This window comes from Boeremia exigua (assembly GCF_020726555.1).
Source record: "Boeremia exigua strain MPI-SDFR-AT-0100 chromosome Unknown C7974scaffold_7, whole genome shotgun sequence".
Taxonomy (NCBI): Eukaryota; Fungi; Ascomycota; class Dothideomycetes; order Pleosporales; family Didymellaceae; genus Boeremia; species Boeremia exigua.
This window is the reverse complement of record NW_025763524.1, coordinates 943,162-955,999: the sequence shown is the minus strand read 5'-3', so window position 1 is coordinate 955,999 and position 12,838 is coordinate 943,162. Positions and strand designations below refer to the sequence as shown.

The following is a 12,838-nucleotide window of genomic DNA, read 5'->3' as shown; positions in this document are numbered from 1 at the left end:
GCCATCATATCTACCAGTCTCTCTTCAGGCTAACGTACTGCCTAGTCATTGCCTGCTCGTTCTTCTGCTGTCATCTCAGAACACCAGCTCTTCGGGGGGTACACCACGCTCAAGCATTCACTGACTCCTCTATCATCTCTGACTGTGCCAGACTGATGGTGCTTCTCCAACGGGACCCTGCTTGACCTCAACTACAAAGAGTTTGCACTAACATATTCTAGGAGTTTACTTTTAGGTCTATTATCTACTTTGCGTACTAATAACACTGCTTAGTCTGCTTTTTGTAGGGTCTGGTTGCCTTGTATCGCCCTGAGCTATTGGATCGGGCTCATCGACGTCTATCCAGGTAAGTGGATACTCGTCTTGCGTATCCCTCTTGTGCTTCATTCTACGGTCAGGAGCAGCGCTACCAGAATAATCCACGTTTTCTCTTGTGCTTCCCCTCTTTGATGCCCATAGACGACTTGGTGAAATAATTTTCAACAGAGGACGCAACGTAGCGATGCAGCAGTTGATTATAGCAATGGCAGGCTCGGCAACTGACCAGAACGCAGCGTGATGCATCGAGTAGGATATGTCAGTGAAGTCGACGTGCAGTAGGACAACGATACGTATGATAGTAATCGCAGTGACACTGTTCAAACGTCAGCTTGTGACGCTGTTTAGAGAAACTCAACGCTTACAAGAGGCCGATGCCGAAAATCGCCACAAGCCCAATCTTTGTCCCGACCGCCATTTGGATTTTGCGGATAAACGGGATTGGCAGCAGCATGATGATTAAGTCTGTGATCATGTTGAAGATACCAATTGTAACAAAAGCAATATTGTAGCTTGCACAGTGGCCGCCAGGTATAGATGGATTCCAATTCATCTCAAAAGGTCTGCAGATGAGGAAGATTGTAAGCATACTTCCTATCCAGTACCCACTCACAAGACTCATGCACGTCCAGACCCATTTGCGAAACTCCGGTTGGGGGAAGATACGAAGATAAAACCAGAGGTAGGACAATTTTACGCTTGCCATGGCAGCATAATACACGGCTTGATAGGCTATCAGCTGTTTCCCGATGAATACTGTGTTGGCAATTGGGATCTCGGAGATATGGTAGCCCATACCATGATTTGCGTAGGATATATGCATTGCGAGTATACCTGGAAGCGCATCAGTGAATGTAGCTTATTCGCGACGAATTTTGACTGACCTGATGTGAAAAAGAGTGAAGCGACTGCACAGACATCATCCCACCTGCAAATTCATTAGACCTTCGACGGTCGTAGCTTGGACACGGTAATTGACTCACCAGACTTTTGTCTCGCGGACTCTTCGCGCAACAAATCGCAGTATGACCAACAGTGCGGCAAATCCCACCAAGAAGAAACTTGCTGCAAGTTGCCTAGTTACTATAGGGTGATGGAATATGCTCGTTCTTGTCAATGGGTCGGTAGATAACATGATTAGAAGAACTCTCGTTTCCGTGGGTTAGGTTTTGGGGAGGGCAAGAGCGTGTCACCGCACCCTGTGGGATGTCGCCTTGCGTACCTACTAGGTAATTGCAAAGGAGCTGGCGAACAGGTTAGAGAACCCGACACTATTGGTAGGATTTCAGTTCTAGCCCACTCAGGTGAGACGGTCCGGTTAGCTCTGTACGGGTCGGGTGCGGACCGTTACCGGCACGCGCTATGGACACGAGTCAGGAACTACTCATTAAACGCCCCATCGTCGGTCTCTTAGCAATGATCCTTCGTTGCTGTGCCACAATAACCATGATTGTCAGATGACACTGGTTTTTAATGTGTGCGCGACCCCGTCTAGATCTTATGCCTCTGCATCCTCTACTTGCACTTTCTTCCACTTGTGGCGGTCGATACATTCAATTGCTCCTCTAAGAACGAAGCATTCGCACAACCACCAAAATGTTGGCAAACCATGACTGTGCTGCGACTTCTAACGACGTTCCCATGTGGGACCCGGACTTCATTGTAATTGGTGGCGGCATAGGAGGTTTGGTGATTGCGAACCGTCTCAGCGAGCACGCAGACAAGAAGGTACTGTTAATCGAAGCCGGCGCAGATCGCCGCGGAGACCCGAAAATCGACACTATTGGCATGCTGTCGACCCTTTATGGGGACCGTGATTATGATTGGGATTTCATGACAGAGCCTCAGGTGAGGTGCCAACATTCACAGGCCCAACTCAATGCTTAACACGGAACAGACACATGTTGGTGGAAGACAAATCCCGCAGCCTCGAGGAAAGGTGCTTGGAGGCTCTAGCGCCATCAACTTCGGTGCTAATGTGTATCCGTCTAAGGCCAATTTTGAAGCGTGGAGAGCCCTCGGCAATGAAGGGTGGGACGCTGCTGGGCTTGCGCCGTATCTCCGCAAGTACAGTCGCTTCACGCCTCCCAGTGTCGAAACAAGAGACTTGCTCAATATTGACTACGTCAACGAGGAGTTGCATGGCAAGGAAGGTCCTGTTCCAGTGACTATTCCGGATGTCTATGGCCCATTCCAAGCTTTGTGGACCAAAACACTCGATCAGCTCAGCTGGTGTAACAACGACGATCCGATAGAAGGCAAAAAATTAGGAAATTTTGCGTGTGGTCTCACGCTTGACCCTGTCACCAAAACCCGTGGTTACGCAGCGTCGGCATATTATACTCCGGAGGTTGCGCAAAGACCAAATCTTCAGGTCTTGACAGAGACATCCGTGGAGAAGATCCTTACAAAGGCAGTTAATGGCACTGTTACAGCAACTGGTGTCAGAGTATGTACGAAAGACGGTACACACCAAGACCTGTTAGCGAAGAAGGAGGTCATTCTTTCTGCGGGGGTTTTTAATTCACCGCAGATCCTTGAGCTGTCAGGTATAGGTCAAAAGGATCTCCTCGAGAGCTATGGCATACCTGTGGTTCTCGATAGCCCCGGAGTTGGTGAAAATCTCCAAGATCATGCCATCTCAGCTCCTTGCTTTGAGATCGCTGATGACCAGATGTCAGGGGATGTCATGCGGGACCCGAACATTGTGCAGGCTGTGCTTGAGCAGTACTTGAGCACGAAAACTGGTCCGCTGGTTGGAATCCCGATCTGCATGACTATGCTCCCGCTTGTTGATTCCAATGGCCGTGTTGGTCGTGATCAGATCGCAGACCTAATCAAGGAGCATACCGATGAGCCGAAACTGTCTCTCGGACAGCAGAAGCAAAACGAGTTGCTTCGAGATCAGCTACTGAACCCTACAGAAGCTGCAGGGTACCTAATGATGCTGCCGCTCCAGTTGAACGTCTCTTCTGGGCGGACGGAGATGAAGAATTTGCTGGCACCGACAAATCCAAAGAACTACATTACGATCATGGCGGTCAACAACCATCCCTTCTCCCGCGGTACATGTCATATTCGATCTGATGATCCAAGAGATAAACCAATTCTGGACCCGCGATATCTGTCGCATCCGCTAGACCTAGAGATCTTAGCGCGCCAGACGCAGTATATCGAGACAATCGTCAGAACTGAGCCCTTTGCGTCCCTCCTAAAGGCAGGCGGGCGGATGCCTGAGGGCAAGCAAGCTACAAGCCTGGATGCAGCAAAGGAGATCGTCAAGGAACGGCTGTTGAGCACATTCCATCCTGTGGGTACATGCGCTATGATGCCGAAGGAGCTCGGAGGTGTGGTGGACAGCAGATTGAAGGTATATGGAACAAAGAACCTGCGAGTTGTTGACGCATCTGTTTTTCCTCTAGAGACACTGGGGAACATCCAGGCTACGGTGTATGCTGTGGCAGAGAAGGCGGCAGATCTTATAAAAGAAGATTGGGCACAGCTCAAGTAGAGCGAAGGGCTGTTCAAATCTGAAGTCAAGAACCATAATCGGGTCACACCGCCCAAAATCGCTCCCGAACAGTCGTATCGAACGCAACGAAGACCACATTGAGCGTCCAACACATCATGGTTGCATTGAAAAGAACACTTCAAAGTTTGATATGTTGTTGCGACTGCTTTTCGAGTGGAGGCGGCGGTGTAATCGGAATACTACGTCCTGTGACGACCAAATTGCCACACTGGGTTCTCCGCAATGGTATCCACGTCAGTGCCGCGTTGGTGTTGGGCTGGCGCTGCAACGCGGTTGTGACGTTGCCAGCTTGGGGTGGTTATAGCACTCGTACCGGCGTTAGGCGCGACTTGAATGCTTTGCGTGATCATCTTTCTCGATCAAGTAAAGATGGCCCTTCGAGCGGAGGTTCAGATAACGTTGTGCTGTGATGTGGAGGTTGCGAGGCGCTGCAAGCCGGGAAATGCGCCGAATTGTAATGTGACCTGTCTCTATCTCTAATCTACATTCTGCCTAGCGGGTAACCAGCCTGCTCCGTACACACTGATCTGTCGCTTGGCTTCTTGGCAAGATTGTGCAGTGGCTGGTATCTTTCGAAATACAATACAATACAGTAACAAAAAAAAAGAACCGAACCAAAAGGAATCAAGATACATACAACAGCTGGGATTCCCCAGTGGTCACCCACCTGAGTACTAATCAGCCGGTACGTTGCTTAAATAGGGCTGAGCGAACGGGAAGCCTTGTTTTCAACGTCCTATGGTCGTATGTGACATCAAAGTGATTTGAGAAGTATATATTCCTATTGCTGACGAGGCCTTACCTATTGGACAAAGTGCTACTCCACCACAAGTTCGACTTCGTTCGTAATAAAGGTCTTGCCTGCCAGCGGGCTCTCGACGTATCGATTCGTATCCTCGTCCGAGACCTCGCCCTTCGACTTATCCCAAACGCCTTTGAGCAAGCCCTCAGCCTTGACTTTGTATTTTGCCGGCTTCGTCTCCGGCATCCACGGCTTGTCAAATACAACCTCGATACTTTCTTCCTCGCCCGGCTGCACGCACGCAAGCTGCGACTGCCCCGGTGGCATCCTCCTCCGTATCTGCAAGATAGTCTGCTCAACCGCAGCCCCCTGCGCATCGATGATCTTGAATACGCCTGTGCTCAGCGCCGCGGAGTCGAGCGGCGTGCCCCACGTTAGAAGTGTGTAGGGTGTGTCCGGGCTGTCGTTCTTCAGCGTGACGCGGAGGGTTGGCGGGTCCTTCGCGATCTGAGCCAAGGAGAGGGACAGGCCGGGAATCTCGCTGGAGGTTTGCGACATGGTGTATGTGCTGGGGCTGGGAGATTGGGAAATGTAATAGCCTCCGAATAGGGTGAGGGTAACGGCGGCGATAAGCGTATTGCGGACGTTGAAGTATCTTTGAGAGTCGGCCATGGGTTGGTGTTGGGAGAAGATTCCAAGTTTGGGTCGCGGTGCTTGATGTTGCTGCCTTGATAAAGTTGGTGCGAGGTCGTGGCGGGATGTTCCTGGGCGGCGGGGAGGCCAGACCGATATTGGCAGGCGGCAAGCGATGTTTCAGCACTCAAGTACCTGGCCACCAAAGCATCATGACGCACAGTGTTTGTTTCTCAGTGCCTAAAGTAAACGCGGCTTTCGCTCGCCCAACGCTCGCTGAAAGCCTCAATGCGGCTTTCGTGCGCTGCCCCGAGTTGACGACAATGACGTGCTATTGTCATAGCATCGTAACAGAGCTCCGCCGCAAAGCCTTGGCACAATTACACTGACACGTCGGGGTGTTGATGACAGGCGAATGGGCATGCGCCTTGCGACTTACTCTGTTGCTACCTGCCTTAGATGGTAAGGGCTAAGTCCGAAGCTTGCTAGTATCCACCAGCCGTGAGTTCAGGCTCCGTGATTCGTCGGGCGGATGATCAGCTGCCGAGAGATCGAATGGCAGTGAAGATGATTGTGTTGGCCGTTGCGATGTTTCAAGACTGGAGTCTGGAGCCCCGGAGCGATGGCTCTTTCCCGCTGCCACAACCGCCAACCTTCTCTTAATGTGGTCTAGTGCCTTCGCACGTCCCCGATCATTAACTTCAAGTCTTTCCCTCCTGCCTAATTTCACAACGCCGACTGGCCAATGGCTTTTAGCTCGGACACTTCGTTGGGCATCTCGCCGTGTTCCACCCGTACAATGGCTACCGGCAACTGAGACTGCCAGTCTCTGCCGAGGAGTCTGTAACGAGGTACCATGCACAACGTTTACGGGCGATTGACAACCTGATCAACCTTAGCTGATGACCACTTGATGCATTCCTCCTTGGACTGATGCTAACAATGGTCAAATTGTATGCCAGGTTGCCATTACGTCTGTCACTGGTGACTGCGGAAAACCCGGATGGTATTTCCACACGTAGACACCAACCATGACGCTTGCTGGATGGCCAAGACGTTCTTTAATCTAAACAAGAGTGATCGACACAGCCAAGACGTCTTGGAGATTGTTGTCGCATTGTTTTTGCATCAATTCTACACCTCCAGGAATCCTTATCATTTAGTACTCCAGATAGTCCAGCACTACCTTCCTCATACACGTCTGGATCCGCTGGTTGACCACTCATATCGCTCTCGTTCTACGGCCGACCATGGTTTTGACTCCACTTGCGTTGTCTCCTCCCGTCTCTGGAGAAGATATCGACCCACAACACTGTAAAGGAGACTTGGCAAACCTAAGCTTCGCGCCCAGGTGCGACTGCAGCTGCCTAGACCAGTCAAGCTCCTATCGAAGCTTGTGCGAGGCGAATCGTACCCTGGCTGATGGTGAAGGTCAGCGGAGACCTTCAGCAGAAACATAGGGTTCGAAACAAGTATATATATGGACAGGATGAGTACCCAAATGTCCTTATCAGCTTCAGTTCAACAGCTCTTCCTTGTCTCCTCAGCTTCCAGCCAATCGCTTACGTCTTGATCCTCTTTGGTCACTCTTCATACACTCGCCATCATGAAGTTCCAGCTTTCCGTTGCCGCCCTGGCTGCCGTTGCCTCTGCCGCCTCCGTCGATGTCAACAAGCGCGCTACTCCCTTGAGCATCAAGCTCGAGAGCGTTGGCAACTCTGAGGTCAAGATCGCGGTGACCAACAACGGCGAGAAGGTCCTCAACCTCCTCAGCAAGGGTACTTTCCTCGACGAGGTTGCCCCTGTCGAGAAGGTCCAGGTCTACTCTGCAGCTGGCTGTATGTACATCAACGTCATCTCAGCCAACTTGATTGCTAACTTCACATAGCCGCCAAGGTCCCGTTTGAGGGCATCAAGCTTCGTCTGCTGACTTCCGGTCTGGCCGCTGATGACTTCGTTGCTCTGAAGGCCGGAGAGACCAAGGAAGTTACTGTTGAGGCTGCCTCTCTCCACTCGCTCAACGATGGTGGTGATTTCGAGGTCTTCGCCAGTGGTCTCATCCCATACGCCGAGGAGAACTCGACTGAGCTGTCCGGAACCCTCCCATACGACTCTGAGAAGCTCACCATCACTGTTGATGGTGCACAGGCTGCTAAAGTCAACAAGGCTCTGGATCTGTCAAAGCGTACTTCTGTTCGCTCCAGCTGCACTGGCACCAAGCTTACTGCCATCCGCACCGCTCTGAGCAACTGCAACAAGCTTGCCACCTCTGCTGCCTCAGCAGCTACCGCTGGCACGAAGCTCACCACCTACTTCAAGTCGACCACTACAGCCACCAAGAACTCTGTCTCTGGTCGTTTGACTGCCGTCGCACGTGATTGCGCCAGCACTACTGCTACTACCACCACCAACTGTGATGACCAGTACAGCGGCTGCTCCTCCAACGTTCTGGCCTACACGGTCCCATCCACCAGCTACATCACCTACTGCCCCATCTTCTTCTCCGCCCTCCCAGCTCTTAGCTCCACCTGCCACGCCCAGGACCAGGCCACCACTGTTCTTCACGAGGAGTGCCACGCCAACAGCGTCTACAGCCCTGGTACTGATGACCTCGGCTACGGCTACAGCGCTGCCACAGCCCTCAGTACCTCTCAGGCTCTGAACAACGCCGACTCCTTCGCTCTGTACGCCAACGCTATCTACGTCAACTGCTAGACGCTTGGAAAGGCTGGGGATTAATGTCGCTTGAGCGACGATGCTAGGTTGATGGTTTATGTAGATACCTTTTTAGCGATGAACATATGTTGAATGCAATACGAAAGTTGAGACTCGATGATGATGCCCTTTCGCCTAGTGCCCTTTCCTTGAACATTGCAAAGCGAAAAACGATTCATCGAACAAATTTATGATATCAGGACAGTCAAGATGTCATTTACGTTTCAAGACGCATTCGGAGCTGGAGATTTGCTGCTGCGCCTCGCTTGGCTGCGCCAAAACGAAGATCTCGGGACGCCTTACGCTGACGGTGACCTCAACGCGCGAATCCCACACATCGTAGGAACAGCACAAAGACTCTCCATCAACAATTGCATGATGCGCAGCACATCAATGCGCCTGCGCAATGCCGAACCACGAAAGTAAAGCACCGACACATGTCGCGATGTCTGATCGCGACATTTCCTCCACAACCACCGAATTCCAGGACACCCCATCACTCCGCTCCAAACTCCACGGCTTCCCATGGCGCATCCTGCTCATCGTCTCCCTCCTCCCCCTCAGCCTCGCGCCCATCATCATCCTCTCCGCAATCGCGGAAATGGCCTCGCAGAACTACATTCGCGGCCGCTCGTGCTACCCAAACGGACTGTGGAAAGAAGCCGCGGGCGCGACGTGGCGCATCATGGACAGCACGTATTTCTTCACGCCAAACCTTAGTTTCGGGGCCATGACGTTCACGCAAGTCAAAGTCATCGATGTCGCGTGGGATCTGGTGGTGGGGCGCGGGGGACAGATGGGGCTTGCGTGGGTCAACTGGGTCGTGTTGAATGAGTGGCTGACGTACCATCTCGAGCGATGGCGCACGAGTTATAAGATGTATACGACAGTTGCGCTACAGACGACGAGTTGGACGATGTTGGGGGTCTCGGCGAAGGAGTTTTTGTGTTTTGGCGGCAGGAGCTGGAGTAGGTTTTTTAGGTGGATTGCTATGTTTTGCTTCTTCATTTCGACGCTCTATGTGCTGGCTTTTCCGACGCTCATGGCTGCTATGACGGGTTATATCACGACTTATGAGCCATACATGGAGGACTACGATCGGAATTTGATTGAGTGGAATCAAGTTGAAGAGGTTGCGGCCATTTTCCAGGATGCAAATAGACTGGGACTCGGATTCGAGAAGCCTCTTCTACTTGTACCGGCAGATGAAGAGTTGTATCATGCCTGGCAAGATTGTAAGTGGTACCGTCCTGCTTGTACATGACTTGTGTGTCAGCTGACTCCACGATGCAGACCTCGAAACTGCAAACCTTGCAGACAATCAGACCAGGAAGGCAGACGGCAGCATAGACATGATCGTCGATTCGCCCACAACATGGAAGATGGGCAACCAGACTATAGAACTGCCGGCACCGAGCCTGAACGTGACATCGCCAGTACGCGGCACACTTTTGCAAAATCTCGTCGATCCTGTGCAGCGATATTTTGCCATCGGCGGCCGCCAAGGTACCCTCTACAACTCTTCCTATGTCAGAACCCACAGCTCCTGCAAACCGAGCGAAACCTACCAATGGGGATTTTCTTACATCTTTCTATTCATGGTTTCTATTTTCAACTTCATCTGGTCTGTCATAATGGTATGTATGTGGCTGGATACACGGCGCGCATCGCGAATGTACAAGAGTGGGAGAAGACCTGGTCTGCTGAGGAGTGTCTTGGATCTGTCTGCTGCTATGCGAGAGGAATTGGGTGCGGAAGCCGAATACATGGAAGAAGACGAGCTGCGGGAACGCTTGACGGATAGCGGAGGAGCAATGTGCGTACCGCAGGACGAATTGAGAGTGCGGCGTGTTGCGGCTGAGGACTACAAGATCAGGAAAAGAACATGGACAGGGACTTTGACTAGAGGGAGCACTTTCTGATAGGCGTTGTTGTGTATAGCACCGATGATTCATGAGTTCCATAGACGCGATCCACTGTATGATAAGGTAAATGATCACATCGAACCAATGCTATCGCACTCAAAGACCGAAGATGCCAGCTCCGACTGCACCAGCTGCACCAAATAGCATCTCGCGACGAACCACGCCCATACCTTTAGGAGCTGCACCGGCAGAAGCAGTCTCTGCAGGGGTAGAACCCGTAGACGAAGCACCTGTCGGCCCTGACAAGACCGGGGCGGTGACAGAAGAAGACCCCATAGATGACACAGAAAGACTCGTAACTGACGAGCTGCTCGTCTCGATAGTCGCAAGTCCCGCCGCCTCATCCTCGAGACTCGCAAGCACTATTGAATCAGCTGTCGTCCTGCAAGGATGTCACGTCCACTCACAAGTCGCAGGCACATTCTCAAATCCCGCTGTCAAATTCACAGCAACCGGCGTCATCGTAGTGAAATAATCCAAGAACCCTATCAGAAGCCCGTCTTGGGTGCCGGGCGCAATATAGCTCCCGAGCGAGTTGGTAACACTCGTGCAAGTTTTCGTCTTCTCGCGCAGATTCGAACACACCAGACTCTTGCCCTGGGCGCTCCAGTGCCACTCGTCCGGACTCTCTGTCACGGTAATGACCTCGGGTACATAGGAAGTACCGCACACGTCGTTGAATCGTGTCATGGTGGTCCAGGGTGAGCAGGATATCGCATATACGAACGTTGTGGAGGATATGGCGGTGATGAGCGAGACACCGTAGGCTCGTTGGGTGTGTCGCATGTTAGTGTCACTGCGGATGGGGAAGGGCGGATAGACTGCGATCTGGGTCACTGATGCTGTTGTGCTATTTTGTGCTTGTGTGGCAGCGACCAAGAGTGCGAAGATGGTGAGGAGCATGATGGATGTGAGTACTGTTTCCTGTGATACGACAACGGCGGATAAGTGCAAGTGTCAAAGCTGGACAGACGTAGTGAGGAGCTGCGTTCCAGGATAAGGTAGTCGGCGGATCTATGTATCGTGAGGATAACGCTCTACGCTGTCTAAGTTCTCGGTAAAGGGTACTGCGCCTGGCTTGGCTACCCCCAGCCACCCACACTACATGCCGCTTACCCATCTTGTGACACCACTAGAGCATGAGAGGTAAAATACGAGGGAGTTAGCGCAGAGATTCAGGTATAGTGCGCAGAGGCTTCGGGTAAAGCGCCTCTGGAGGACGTGAAAACATCATGCAAAGGTTGTAGGAACTTGATAGAACCAAAAGTGCTGGCTTCGTCAGGCCTCCCATAGCCGCGGTTGTATTGATAAGGGACAGATGCAATGGCCAACAATATGGCTGAGTGCACCACTCACAGCTTTGCCCTCTCATCGAGTAGCCTCAACCCTGTTGCTTCCTCTAACTCTTTCACTGCATCCTTTGTTTGTGCCAGGTTGACCTTGATCGTCCTCAATCCAGTCTCCTTAGCAAACTTGAGGTTGATCCCTATATCGTCCAGAAACAGCACATCGCCCTCAGTAATCTTCCCTTTCCCCTGCCCCTCACTGATCTTGCTCATCTCCCTCGTTGCCAACTTATACGCCTCCGGATCCGGTTTTCGAACACCTACCGCCGCGCTGCCCAAGAAGATATCGAAGTTCGTGGTAATGTCGGTCGAATCATTGGCATATGGGTTTGGATGAGGGCGATGCTGCAAATCCTTCGTAAAAAGCACGCCTTCATCGTCGAGGATGTCGGTAGGAAAGGTGATGTTGTTGCTGAAAGCACCAAGAACAAATTTCCCGCTCTCCTTCAGCTTGCGCAGTGCAGGGTACATGTATGGGTCCGGCTCGCGGGAGATCTTCATCATGCGCCAGAAGAGCCTCTTCGCGTCTATCTCTGGGACCTCAGGAGGGGATCCGCCCTCGATCGCTGAGCCGCCAGCGCCGCCGAGGGTTTGCTTCTGCGCGAGCCTGGCGAGGTATGCGCGCCAGATATCAGGTCGCGAGAGTTGTGCTTTGAAGGACGCGAACCAGTCATCGTTCAGTTTGACTTCGCCGCGTTCGATGAGCTGCCACGCGCCCGTGTCGTGTGGGCCTTGCTGAATCGCGTAGTTTATGTAACCGATCGGGATTTCGTTCTCGATCTCATAGTCAAGAATTGCCTGGAAAGGACTTATCACCTATTAAGCTAATGTCAGCTACCTAGATATGCACTGGTCGCTTGGTGAGGTACGACGGATGAAGAGGGACTTACAACGACCCCTCCAATGTCGAAGAGAACGGCTTTGGGCGGTTGGGCTGCTAGAGGCATATTTGCTACAGACTTGAGAGAGCTGTAGCCGCTACGAGCATATCATGGCGGTCTGAAGTAGATCATGGTGTTGAGTGCCAGTTCACTAAACGTACCTCGGTAATGAGGAGAAGCCTTATCGATAAGACTAGCGTTCACCATCAGCCGAGTCTCAGAGAGAACGGCGGATAAGCGGCCTTTAAGCTGACCAACTTTATAAACAACTCGTTACTATCATAATACTAAAAGCTATGACCTATTTAAGAACTACCTATATTGTAGGCAAAACAGAATTCTATATAGTTTTCGTGCATCATTCCTCCGTTACTGTCGCGTAGTAGAATATCCACCTCATACGCTTGGTCCGCCGTTCATCCTGCAACGTAAGAGCCGAGTCTCTTTCAAATGGAAACGTCCACGGGTGCAATGTCCATCTTGATCGCAAACACATGAATACGAGTACATGACGAGAATAAAGGCTCCACGTACTTGTATCTGAAATTCAGCACCCAAGATGATGCTCATGGAACCGTAAACGCGAAATTCCGTCATGCGATACTAGACATCGAAAGGAGGATGCTCGGAAACAGACGTTTTGAAGTGATTAACGTCTGCACTTTCTTACAATTGCACTCAAAGCTAGGAAGACACATTTTATAATGTAGGGTTCCCGCACGGCATCGAATGCCATGTCTAGGTCG

At 51.6% G+C, this 12,838-nt stretch overlaps 7 protein-coding genes across 7 annotated transcripts; 3 read left to right on the top strand and 4 right to left on the bottom strand.

Moving 5' to 3' along the window:
* Nucleotides 1-205: 205 nt before the first annotated feature.
* C7974DRAFT_202055 (uncharacterized protein) lies at nucleotides 206-1,369 on the bottom strand (the record flags this gene model as incomplete). Its single annotated transcript, XM_046136794.1, has 4 exons — nucleotides 206-634; nucleotides 684-1,152; nucleotides 1,203-1,246; nucleotides 1,302-1,369. Coding segments are annotated over 4 exons (975 nt in total), but the record flags the coding sequence as incomplete, so codon positions are not given.
* A 590-nt stretch (nucleotides 1,370-1,959) lies between these two features.
* On the top strand, nucleotides 1,960-4,265 carry C7974DRAFT_463942 (uncharacterized protein; the record flags this gene model as incomplete). The annotated part of the gene is made up of 2 exons (XM_046146250.1): nucleotides 1,960-2,166; nucleotides 2,216-4,265. 2 exons carry the CDS (start codon nucleotides 1,960-1,962, stop codon nucleotides 3,827-3,829), a joined length of 1,821 nt encoding a protein of 606 aa, XP_045996247.1. The 3' UTR covers nucleotides 3,830-4,265.
* Nucleotides 4,266-4,576: 311 nt separating this feature from the next.
* C7974DRAFT_202033 (uncharacterized protein) lies at nucleotides 4,577-5,746 on the bottom strand. The gene has a single exon (XM_046136793.1). It carries the CDS (start codon nucleotides 5,262-5,264, stop codon nucleotides 4,668-4,670), a length of 597 nt encoding a protein of 198 aa, XP_045996246.1. The 5' UTR covers nucleotides 5,265-5,746; the 3' UTR covers nucleotides 4,577-4,667.
* A 1,085-nt stretch (nucleotides 5,747-6,831) lies between these two features.
* On the top strand, nucleotides 6,832-8,912 carry C7974DRAFT_434548 (Deuterolysin metalloprotease family-domain-containing protein; the record flags this gene model as incomplete). The annotated part of the gene is made up of 4 exons (XM_046144996.1): nucleotides 6,832-7,063; nucleotides 7,114-7,928; nucleotides 8,428-8,783; nucleotides 8,831-8,912. The coding sequence occupies 4 exons, from the start codon at nucleotides 6,832-6,834 to the stop codon at nucleotides 8,910-8,912; spliced, it is 1,485 nt and encodes a 494-aa protein (XP_045996245.1).
* On the top strand, nucleotides 8,749-9,943 carry C7974DRAFT_396137 (uncharacterized protein). Its single transcript, XM_046142043.1, has 2 exons — nucleotides 8,749-9,175; nucleotides 9,234-9,943. Exons 1-2 carry the CDS (start codon nucleotides 8,932-8,934, stop codon nucleotides 9,860-9,862), a joined length of 873 nt encoding a protein of 290 aa, XP_045996244.1. The 5' UTR covers nucleotides 8,749-8,931; the 3' UTR covers nucleotides 9,863-9,943.
* Nucleotides 9,912-10,992, bottom strand: C7974DRAFT_202012 (uncharacterized protein). The gene is made up of 2 exons (XM_046136791.1): nucleotides 10,273-10,992; nucleotides 9,912-10,227 (listed from the first exon to the last, which is right to left on the bottom strand). Exons 1-2 carry the CDS (start codon nucleotides 10,766-10,768, stop codon nucleotides 9,962-9,964), a joined length of 762 nt encoding a protein of 253 aa, XP_045996243.1. The 5' UTR covers nucleotides 10,769-10,992; the 3' UTR covers nucleotides 9,912-9,961.
* On the bottom strand, nucleotides 10,993-12,291 carry C7974DRAFT_202020 (HAD-like domain-containing protein). The gene is made up of 2 exons (XM_046136792.1): nucleotides 12,102-12,291; nucleotides 10,993-12,027 (listed from the first exon to the last, which is right to left on the bottom strand). The coding sequence occupies exons 1-2, from the start codon at nucleotides 12,156-12,158 to the stop codon at nucleotides 11,218-11,220; spliced, it is 867 nt and encodes a 288-aa protein (XP_045996242.1). The 5' UTR covers nucleotides 12,159-12,291; the 3' UTR covers nucleotides 10,993-11,217.
* Between the last annotated feature and the right edge of the window lie 547 nt (nucleotides 12,292-12,838).

What these genes read in the sequence shown, in the direction of transcription:
- C7974DRAFT_202033 (XM_046136793.1), bottom strand. Translation starts at nt 5,264, where the DNA reads ATGGCCGACTCTCAAAGATACTTCAACGTCCGCAATACGCTTATCGCC.
- C7974DRAFT_396137 (XM_046142043.1), top strand. Translation starts at nt 8,932, where the DNA reads ATGTTTTGCTTCTTCATTTCGACGCTCTATGTGCTGGCTTTTCCGACG. An exon ending in GTATCATGCCTGGCAAGATT is followed by an intron (nt 9,176 to 9,233) that starts GTAAGTGGTACC and finishes TCCACGATGCAG; the next exon opens with ACCTCGAAACTGCAAACCTT.
- C7974DRAFT_202012 (XM_046136791.1), bottom strand. Translation starts at nt 10,768, where the DNA reads ATGCTCCTCACCATCTTCGCACTCTTGGTCGCTGCCACACAAGCACAA. An exon ending in TGAGAATGTGCCTGCGACTT is followed by an intron (nt 10,228 to 10,272) that starts GTGAGTGGACGT and finishes CTGATTCAATAG; the next exon opens with TGCTTGCGAGTCTCGAGGAT.
- C7974DRAFT_202020 (XM_046136792.1), bottom strand. Translation starts at nt 12,158, where the DNA reads ATGCCTCTAGCAGCCCAACCGCCCAAAGCCGTTCTCTTCGACATTGGA. An exon ending in TCGACATTGGAGGGGTCGTT is followed by an intron (nt 12,028 to 12,101) that starts GTAAGTCCCTCT and finishes TTAGCTTAATAG; the next exon opens with GTGATAAGTCCTTTCCAGGC.